The sequence below is a fragment of the Rutidosis leptorrhynchoides genome, chromosome 4 (assembly GCF_046630445.1).
Source record: "Rutidosis leptorrhynchoides isolate AG116_Rl617_1_P2 chromosome 4, CSIRO_AGI_Rlap_v1, whole genome shotgun sequence".
Classification (NCBI taxonomy): domain Eukaryota; kingdom Viridiplantae; phylum Streptophyta; class Magnoliopsida; order Asterales; family Asteraceae; genus Rutidosis; species Rutidosis leptorrhynchoides.
Window position 1 is genome coordinate 229,859,205 of NC_092336.1, and position 11,610 is coordinate 229,870,814.

General features: G+C 35.8%; 1 protein-coding gene across 1 annotated transcript; it reads right to left on the reverse strand.

Moving 5' to 3' along the window:
* Window positions 1-5,234: 5,234 nt before the first annotated feature.
* Window positions 5,235-7,219, reverse strand: LOC139841461 (polygalacturonase-like). The gene is made up of 4 exons (XM_071831677.1): window positions 6,785-7,219; window positions 6,046-6,335; window positions 5,739-5,964; window positions 5,235-5,453 (listed from the first exon to the last, which is right to left on the reverse strand). Exons 1-4 carry the CDS (start codon window positions 7,217-7,219, stop codon window positions 5,235-5,237), a joined length of 1,170 nt encoding a protein of 389 aa, XP_071687778.1.
* Between the last annotated feature and the right edge of the window lie 4,391 nt (window positions 7,220-11,610).

The following is an 11,610-nucleotide window of genomic DNA, read 5'->3' on the forward strand; positions in this document are numbered from 1 at the left end:
AAGTGTTTGTAAACCATGAAGATGGAGGACTTCAAGGTTGTTTTGTTGTTGTCTAGTAAGGAGAAGACATACGGGTGTAATCATAGTGGCAGCGGGCGTTCGAACCGAGATGACTATGGACGTGGCCGGGGAAGAGGTTAGGGGTCCGGGAAGAGTCGAGATGGTGGTGAACTGGTCCGTGATAAAAGTCTTGTTAAATGTTACGGGTTTGGTGAACTTGGTTACTAGAACAACGAGTGTCCTACATGGTGTGAACTAATCGATTAAGGGGGTGATTGTTGGTGTAATCGATTAGTCATGTTGAAATGTTGCATGGCTATTAAGTCTAGATTAAATTAGTGTTTAATATTTGATATGTCACGTTTAATTAGTTGGTTTAGATTTAGTTTGAATCAGTAATGTGTTGACCGAATATTACGTAATGGAGAGTGGCAAATGGTCACCGATTTTTAGGTAGAGGAAATAGGTAGTTTTTTAGTGCTATCCTCTTGCTCCCTTCGGCAATTTAAAGAGCCAGTTTGTATTGATATAAAAAGACAGAAGTATCACAATGTAGCAGGGCCGTCCCGTCAATTCTAATTTTTTATATGGGCCCTGTTCAATTAACAGAAAATAGGCCCTTTTGTATACAAAAGATTTTTCATATGGGCCCTGTTCAATTAACAGAAAATAGGCCCTTTTGTATAGAAAAGTTTTAAATATATGTATGAATAAGTTCAGTTAACACTAAGGGGGCGTTTGGTTCGTGGATTTCAATTCCCAGGATTTGAAATCCCATGAGATTTGAAATCCCAAAGGATTTGAAATCCTGGGATTTGAAATCCTATCTTCTGTTTGGTTCGAGGTTTTCAAATCTCAAATTTGTAATGCAAACCCGAACGGGAACTCGATCGCTAAACAAAAACCGAAAATCGAAACGTGAATCCAAAACGAGAATGCGACCGTGATACGTGAACTCGAAACCGAAATGCGAACTCGAAATTGAAATGTGAACCCGAATGGACAAGGAAACGCGAACCCGAAATGCGTACCCAAAATGTGAACCCGAAACATGACCCCGAAATGTGAACCTGGAACGCGAGCCCGAAACTCAAATCCTAAACGCAAAACCGAAACGCGAGCCCGAATCGCGTATTCGAAATGTGAACCCGAAACTCGAACCCAAAACGCGAACCCGAAACGCGAGCCCGAAACGCGAGCCCGAAACGCGAACTCGAAACGCGATCCCGAAACTCGAACCCGAAACGCGAACCCAAAACGCGAACCCGAGAAGCGAACCCGAAATGCGAACCCGAAAAGCGAACCCGAAATGTAACCCGAAACGCGAACCCGAAATGTAACCCGAAACGCGAACCCGAAACGGGAACCCAAAACGCGAACCCGAAACGCAAACCTGAAATGGGAACCCGAAAATCGAACCCGAAACGCGAACCCGAAACCCGAAACGTAAATCGTAAACTTAAAATCATAGAACATGGGATTTCAAATCCCTCGTATATACAAAGGATTTTCAAATCCTTCATCTAGGGGATTTCAAGGAATTTGAAATGCAAATCCCACGAACCAAATCCTCCAACCAAACATGGGATTTTATGGGATTTGAAATGCAAATCCCTCGAAATCCCACGAACCAAACGACCCCTAAAAACTTGGTTAAGTACTTGCATTATAGGCCCCTTTGAGTGTAATCGATTAGTCATGTTAAAATGTTGCATGGCTATTAAGTCTAGATTAAATTAGTGTTTAATATTTGATATGTCACGTTTAATTAGTTGGTTTAGATTTAGTTTGAATCAGTAATGTGTTGACCGAATATTACGTAATGGAGAGTGGCAAGTGGTCACCGATTTTTAGGTAGAGGAAATAGGTAGTTTTTTAGTGCTATCCTCTTGCTCCCTTCGGCAATTTAAAGAGCCAGTTTGTATTGAAATAAAAAGACAGAAGTATCACAATGTAGCAGGGCCGTCCCGTCAATTCTAATTTTTTATATGGGTCCTGTTCAATTAACAGAAAATAGGCCATTTTTTATACAAAAGATTTTTCATATGGGCCCTGTTCAATTAACAGAAAATAGGCCCTTTTGTATACAAAAGTTTTAAATATATGTATAAATAAGTTCAGTTAACACTAAAAAACTTGGTTAAGTACTTGCATTATAGGCCCCTTTGAATTATGGGCCCTGTGCGAGCGCACGTGTTGCACGCCCTCAAATCCGCCCCTGCAATGTAGTCATACGTGTAATTTGCAACTTTTCTTCTATTTCATATTAGTTTTTATTTTCAAGTTTTGTTCAGTTAATAATTGTGTGGTTGAGTGTAAGTAGTTAAGGGACCTGTCGTTTAAGTGGCCTTGATAGTCTGTATTGTTTATGTTAGTTGTGGCTGAGTGAAACTATATTTGACATATCCTCTTTGTTTGCATCTTCTTTTATACGGGTCAAGAAGATGATCTTTAACGAAGGTGAGGTATAATTCAGCGTTTGTGTTTACTACTGTGATATCTACTTCTAAAATCCTACTTCAATGTTTTTGAACGTGGTAGTTTTTAAAAGGTCTTTTGGTTATGTTTTTGTTTTAAGATATTCTTAAAATTTTTGTTCTTGGTTCAACTTGAAACACAAAGCAAACCATTGGAGTCTTTTAAGTATATATGCTTTTAGCACGGTTACGCTGATTTCTTCCAATCAAAACTGGTGTAATTTTGTAGTATTCTATTCACAGGTGGAGATTCAACTGTGGCTGCAATCAGGGTCGTGAATGAATAGGCTGGAGTATGTATGTTGGATTATGATTTTAAGTTAAGTGGATGAATTATTGAAGCAAACTTTCATTTCTGAGGTGCACCCTCCTCCTACTACATTCAAAGAAAATATCAAAGCGAACTTACAAACTTGAATGTGAATGGTAAATTATGTGCTGATGAGAAAGTAACGGACAATCATCTACTACTATTATCATTCGTCTAATCACACAGAGAGGTTTTGTTAACTGCTAAATTAGTGTATGACATGTAAACTAAACTTAGCTACTTCACGTGTGAATGATAAATTGCATTAAGTTATGTATTTCTTTTGTATGTTCATCAATGTATGTTGGTATTAGTTTCTAAATAGTTTAGTGTGTCTTGAGTTGTTTATATGAAGGGAGGTAATGGTGCAAGATTCAGTAACCTTTTATAACTCAGTAATCTATACGGTTAATGATGCTTTTGTTGTTCCCATGGAAGTATTATAAGATAAAACCATCGTAAATAAAACTATTTGTTAACCATTGTTACATCCATCAACATATTCCAGAAACACTCGAATATTATTTAACGGGTTCTTAAACTGCCCCATTTTGAACAATATTAAATTAAAGTCGTTATAAAAAAATCGATTTTAAATTGACAATAATAAGGGTAAAGATAATCCTAGCCAAACCCTTATATAAAATATTCAACAACCAAAATTATAGCCATTAAACCATTGTATTGAACTTCTTGTTACTTAATTGTTTGATTTACTGTATATGTACTTTCATAACATTATTTATCTTTTTTTCATTTGCAAAAGGATTATTCATTTCAATACATAGACCGCTTACCTCTCAAAGTAAGTTTCATAATCTTTAATTTAAAAAATCCGCGAAACCGCGAGTTATAAACTAGTTAAAACATAAAATAAAAAAATAATCTGTCACGATCTGATTTGTTCATAATCAATTAAGATTGATATATAAACTCCGCAAGCATGTGCTCTGTTAAGCTATTGTATCTAATGTAAATTTTTATTATTATTATTACTCTCGCCGTCCCAAAATAAATGTCTATCTTACTATTTTCGTTTGTCTCAAAAAAATTGTCCTTTACAATAAAATTCCTTCCAATTATATCCCCTCTATTAATGGATACATACAATGAATTATGGTAATTAGTTAATATTACAACCAATCATTAATTAGGGTGCTGTTAAATATTTATATTAAATATTTACCCAACACTATAATATGATATATCCCCAATTTAAACTTTCAATTCTTTCAAATTTACCCATTCATTTATTTACTCAATATTTAAATATTTTAATGCTTTTATCCTATATTCTTTTACTATTATACCCTTCTAAACTTCACCAGAATTAAAATTTTGCTAAAGTGAAGATGCAAAATCAATAATAAAGATCATGAATTAACAACCCATTTTCTAGTATATATAAACAAAATTAAAAAGATGCAAACATTACATATCTAAAAATGCTCCGTATACAAATATTCCATAACTTTGTAAATCAGAAAACATACATAAGCATCGTATATGCAAAAATTACAAATAAAAGAACCATACAAATTCATAGTCGGTAGATCTATAAAAATCAAAGTTGACGTAAAATGGATGTATACGTTGGTGGAAAGTTCCATTATGATATTGGCAGAGTTCGATTGCGGGTGGAGGCGGAGTTCGACTGTGCGGTGGCAGAGTTTGATTATGATCGAGTTCGATTATGATGTTGGCATCGTTCGATTATATGTTATCTCATTTGTTGTAGACCAAAACAAAAACTACCAAATTAACCCTAAACGAGTTGTTTTGGGTGTTCCATTTCATATACATACAGCGATACATGGCTTAAAAAGAAGGATAAAATGGTAGATGAGTTTAGCTAAAAGCATTTTAATATATTAATAATGATTAAAATTAAAAAAAATGGGTAAATTTGTGGTAATTTGAGGTTTAAGTTAGGTATATATATGATATTTGAGTGTTTACTTGGATAAATATGTAACTTTGAGATTTGTTAGGGGGATATATGATATTCTCCCTTAATTAAAACAACCAATTAAATGAAGGGCAAACTAAAACAATTAATTCATATCTCTTAAATCCAAAGAAAAGTCGAACCAGACATTTATTTTGACACGTATGGAGTATTATTTATTTATTTATTTAATTTTTTTTTTTTTTTTTTTTTTTTTTTTTTTTTTTTTTGAGATTTCAATGTAGGAAGTAAATTGCAGTGAAAAATGTTTAAGCACAAGAATCGTAAAGTTGGTAAATCAATAAGACGGAAAATTGCAGTTTACCATTAATTTGGACAAGTGAATAAAGTATGCAACTAAACTGAAAACTGGCCAAAATCGTATTACTACTTCTTTATAGTTTTACAATTTCAATTAATATTCAACCAAAGGATTGAATAACAAATCTAAAGTAAACAAAACTCATTACAATTGTTTGGCAATAACAAATTTAAACCATCAGAAACAGCTTCGAGGAACAACCGAACCCTTAGATGAACCATGTGCGTTTTGGCAGATTGAAGTGGTTGCTCGATTAGGTGTGGTTAGTCTAATGTTACGCATCTGAATCCCTCTGCACGGATTGCTTACGCTGCATTGAAACTTCACGGCTTCAACTGTCGTTGATGATCCTTTTATGTTGCTATATTTCACATTGCTTACTTCGACTCCAGAAGTCTACATTTGTTGATATATAACAGGTTGTGTCAGTTAGTTATGATTTTAACTGATAGTGGTTTGATGTGTCAATATGGGTGGGTTGCATTAATAGTCACAATGGTAAATTTTAACAGATTAGTCTTCAATTAAGAATCTTTTTAATAAATATTTCAATACCTTTGATTTGTTTCCTATTCATTAACTTTATACAGATTTGATCATTTTGATTACAAACAATCTATATCACCCTAAGTTTAATTAAGTGGGTTGAAATTACCACCCATAAATTAAAGATATGCTAACCTGACGTGGACATCGATTACTTGGGCAGTAAGTCTGATCAATGATAATCGGATTATCAACCGACCGCATTACAATGTTCCTAAACTCCACATTCGTCGCATAGCTTTTGCTATCTCGTGCCCAAGACTTGATTCGCACCCCATTTTGTGTTTTTGTAAAAACAGCATTTGTCACAGTTACATTTTGCACCCCTGCTTCATTTAAACTGTTCCCCAAACTACCTATGCTGCAAAATCAAGATTTACTCAGATGTACGCAATTTAACTATTCCCATAACCATATAATGACTAGTGTTTATGAGTTTTACCTTATACCATGGCCTGGGCCACAAGCAATTTTTTCGATCCATACGTTCTTAGAGCCAGGACCAATTGCAATGCAATCGTCCCCTGTCCTAATCATACTGTTCTTGATAGTAACACCGGTTGATGCTTGTATGATGATACCATCTGTGTTCGGGCTTCTACTAGGAGCAATAATGTTCATATGCTCTAAAAGTACGTTACTACTGTCGCTCACAGTTATGTGAATCAATTCACTATACAATGACTTGAGTCCACTAATCACCACATGGCTCGACCACAAGATCGATAGAGACTGCAAGCATATTAAGCACGATTTAACATGTTATACATTGAGGTTATACATTGCTTTTAAAGTGACGGTTATTAAATTGTTGGTAGTTATATTTACAATGTTTACACTTTTGATAATTTTCATATTAATACTTTCACAACTGTTTCCTTCTTTTACATTAACAACTTCTAAGCTTTTAGCTTAACTACATATAAGATGTCCCTTTATATTAATTAGTACAAACATACTTTTCTATTTAAAAAAGAGAGAGAACTTTATAACAAATGCAATTTCATTGGATCGTGAAAAAGGCCAATCGATAATATATACAATCAAAACAGCAGGGCTCAAAACTAGAAAGTATGTTCATTACAAAAATATGTTCATTTAATAAAGTACAAAAATATGTTCATTTAGTATATGTGTACTATATAATGTGATATATATGTGATATGTATATCTATACTCACCCTTACTCCAGCCGGGCAGTTACTGCCGGATCGTCGACAAGCCCAAAACTTAGAACCTCGTGCATCAAGAATTCCACCATGAATGGTTAACCTCGAAACCTTGGTAAACAATATCCAAAACCCAGTGTTACCCGTGTCCTGATAATTAGGAGGTGCAACAATAGTACCATCAATCTGAAACAAGATCCTACTCCTGCATGGGCCACTAAACACGACCGGTTTAGTCATGTAAGTGCCCCTAGGAATGTAAACCATGGTTGAAGTCGTTGAAGCGCAAGCCGCCCTCCATGCCCTTGTGAAGGCTTGACTCGAGTCGGTTCTGCCATCGGCTCTAGCCCCAAAACTAACCACATTGTAAGAAGCTCCATGGCAGGAAACTATCAATAATGATAATGTGAAGCAAATGAAAGCACCCTTTAAAATGTGGTTATCCATCATTGCAAAGAGTTAATTGTGAGTTTGTGAGATGTGAATGTGGTATATATTTGTGCATAACATAAATATAATATTTAAGTACATTTAGTTTGAATAATTTTGAATAGATTTGAAAAATTCAATGTGGTTGTGTTTTGGTCATTGGGAAACATGCTAATGTGATTAATTTAAAGAAGCATCCCGAAAAGAATGCATCTAAGACTTAAATTTTCTGCAGAGGATCAAAGACTCAACAAGATCTATATATCAAATATGGTACGGTATGAACATGGTTTTAAACTTTTAACCCTTCTTATGTGACTTTAAGAGTTGTATATATTGTATGTATCATTCTTTCTATTATAGGTTCTTAATGTAACATTGAATTCTATGGATCATAATGCAATACACAATCTCAACGGGTACTCTACATATCTCAACTTGGCAAGGGCGAATCTAGCTATAGACCTGTGGAATCACGGAAAATCACTAGCTTAGAAATTTTTAGTAGAAATTATCCTTTAAATTGTATAGGACACTACTAAATTTAATTACTCGGATCCCATAAATTTTTCGAATTTGTAATCCTTTAAAGTTAAACTACCACCAAAATAATATTCAAATATAGTTAATACTGGAAAAAATTCGGGACCTCATTAACTCATAATCCTGGAATCACCACTGCAACTTAGTACCGAGTCTCCACATGGTACCGAGTCTCCATGTCTGAGGGTTTCTCTTTTCCTCATTCGGCTACGTCACCTTGATATCGACTGATCATTTTTTTCGTCTCACCCGTAACATTTCCCTTCCGCTGCCACTTTATAGAAAAAGCCTAGCATCGCATCCCTATTATTGAGAATTTGCGATTGGTTTACACATCTGATTGTCTCCATTTCGTTGGTGATCATCATATTTCTATCACTAGGATTTCACGATTTACTCTACTTCCGGACTACCACAAGTTGCAAGCCATTGGATCTTACTCCACGATTTACCACGTCAATTATTCAGTCTCTATTCCATTAATATGTAGTCTCCCATTCCCCAGTCAACGGCTCAAGCTCTCGGTGAACTCAATTGAAAAGAAGCTATGGACACTGAAATGGCTGCCCTCTTCTCAAACCACACGTGGGAACTTACTTTTTCCCTGCCCTCCACGTGTTAATGTCGTTGGTTGTCATTAGCTCTATCGCCATAAGTTTGATAGCCTAGGTTAAGGGTCCACTGGTGACCCAAGGTTTCTCTCATCGTCTTGATTATGTAAAAACCAGTCCCGTAGTCAAACCCGCTTATGCGGCGTTCTTTGTATCTCAGTCTAACGTCACTAGTATATACACCATCCCAATGTTAAGAATGATTTTTTGATGGTAATCTTACTGAAAAAGGTGTATACGAAACAACTTCCTAATTATGTTCATCCTAACTATCAGGACCACGTTTGTAAGCTTTGCAAGGGCCTATATGGGCTCAAGCAAGTCCCTCGTGGTTTCATCATTTTGTCGTTATATAGCCTCCATAAGATTACGTTGCAGCAAAATGAATATATCCTTTACATCTATCAGTGTGGTCACGACGTTGTCTACTTATTGTTGTATGTCGATGACATCATGCTCACTTCTTCTCCACTATATCTCATTCAACGTGTTATCTTTAGACTCTCTAAGGAGTTTGCCATGACTAACGTTGGTGAACTGTCATTTTTCTTGCCATGACTCGTGGTCTTATGCTTTCTACATCCTATTTGATCGTTTGGTATCATATACGGATGCTGACTGAGCTGGCTGTCCTGACACACACCAATCCGACCACCTATGTGTTTTGTGATTTTCAAGGTGAAAACCTTGTTTCTTGGTCCAATGTAATCATTTCATTTCTCAATCGAGTGTTGAAGATGAGTTTCGTAGTATGGCCAATGCAGTTGCTAAATCTGCTTGGCTAAGCAATCTCCTTCTTATACTTAGTTATCCCCTTTATCGTGCCACTATTATTTTTTGATAATTTTTAGTGCCATGTGTTAGGAGTTTTAACGAGCCTCAACAAGAACTTGATAACCCTAGGTTATTACCCAAGCAACAACAAACATATAATAGCAAAGTAAACGCGGAAAATAAATGCAAGAACGTAAATAATACAAGGAATTTAACGTGGTTATGCCTAATATAGCTATTGGTTTAATCAAAGGCCAACCAAAGAGAAATTCTTATTAATTTTCGTAGTTTTTAGGGATACAAGAAGCCCTGGGTTTGATTTATTAGACAAATAAAACAAGGAAACAATTGCTGCAACTTATTGGACAAGCCAAAATGTCGTATTTGGTGACATCGTGTCGCCAAATGTGACTTCCCAAAACTCAGCAACTCAAAAAGTTTCGATCACTTTTCTCACATTTTGACACACAACCTCCCATTTGATGACAACATGTCACCAAAATGTGAAATGCTCCAGAATTTCACTATTTCCTTTTTGTCCAACATCTAAACCTTCAACAATCTCCCACTTGGAGATTTTGAACAAAACCCAACTTCTACCATTACTTTCGATCATACTTCCCACATCAACATTCGATCTCCTGATTACGTCTCCATTTGATATCGTCGGATGAGCCACTCGAAACACGCCACACTTCCACATTGATAATCTACGAGAGAAGGTTTGACATCAAAAATATCGCTGAGCAATAATCCGATCTATACTACTAGCTTTGGACCAAGAATCTCTTTTTTGATACAACACATATCTCCTTAAATTAGTATATAACAGTTACGAGCTCGACCGGAGTCTAGCAGCCCATTACCCAAGCAATCCATCTGTACACAAAACCATCTACCCAATTCGAATCTGCAACGAAGAATAAACATGTTGGTAAAACAAACACATGGACTTTACCGATCAAGACCTTGTACGAGAAATTGATCGTGCCATTAATCGTCCACCATACCGCTTTTGCTTTCACCGTTGAAACACCGACTACATATGTGTGCATGAATTTTGACGAACCCGAATTTTCACCCCGAGCTAACTCCCACTGTATGGATGTGTTTTTAATAGTGAATCCCAGAAAAACCTCTCGTTCATCTTCCCCAGTCAGTTGCAACAAAGTTTCCATTGGTGTCGATCTACCCGAAGTACCGAAGACTCTAGTGTAACCAATTCTACCCGAACTATTCCTCTTAAGCTCCCACCTAAACAAAATCCTTCAACAATACTAGAAAGCTCCAGCCGCTAGGATTTTCAACACCTATTCTTCCACCTTGCCATTTCTCAGAAGGAATATCAACCATATACATGTTTCTCGTCTTATACCTGCGAGCAATGATTCGACCGCCCCTAAACACCCTCTATTTTTTATCTCCAAATAAAACATGACACCTATCATCTAACTACCAACAGAGTTCAATTATATCGTGAGCTTCATAATGAACATCACGTTCCTTATGATCCAAACATAATCTAAGTATCTTATGACAAGGTCATCAATACCTGCAACATCAAGTGATTTCTAGTCTGAAACTCGAACCCTACCGAAATACCACCTACAATTTTCCAGCTCGTACACGTATGGAAAGCATGACACCCAGATCCAAAACCCAAGATTCATCAAGAACTCCCTCACAGCACACTAACGCACCCTTGATCACTGTAGTCATTGCTCTCCCACCCAACTTTAGACTCGAGAACTTTGACTTATAGCAACCAACCTGCTGAAAATCCAGCATACTACGTTTTTACTCCTTGAAGGACTTGATGATCTATCTCTCCCCAAAGGCTGATAGGGTTATTCGAAATACCGAGAGAACCTTCATGTCCAATTAAATCAAAAATACAGCGATGCAATAACATAAAGCGTCAATAGATTTGTGCTCAATTGACTACCCGATACATCGTGTGATCTCAAGTTATGACTGAATTTATAATCTAATCTGACATAGCAATATATTAATGTAATTAATTAAACGTTATCATCAAACTCTAAGAGGAATGTAAGTAAAAGCTTAATGAGGATAAATATGAATAATCATGAAGTTAGCTTGTATTTACTGAATCAAAAGCAGTGATGTTTTGATTTATGCTATTATGGTTCAGTTCTGATGCCTATTACTTTCAAGTCAATAACTCGCAAAAATATGTGATTTCAGTTTGTTTGGATATCATCTTGTTGAAATCTAGATCTTGCATATGAATTATTTGTGAATTTGATATGTCTTGCATGATATGTACTCAGTTGCGTAAGTTTAAGTTTTTTACATGATGCCTATCTTCGCTTATGTGTTTCTGGTCAGCATGCTTGTTTGATTGTATACTTCTATGATTCATACTGCATTTACTCTTAGTTTGCTTTTGTTATTTTCACCCGTTCGTGTTTTGCTTTATAACATGAAAAATATAAATATATCATTTTTTATATGTTG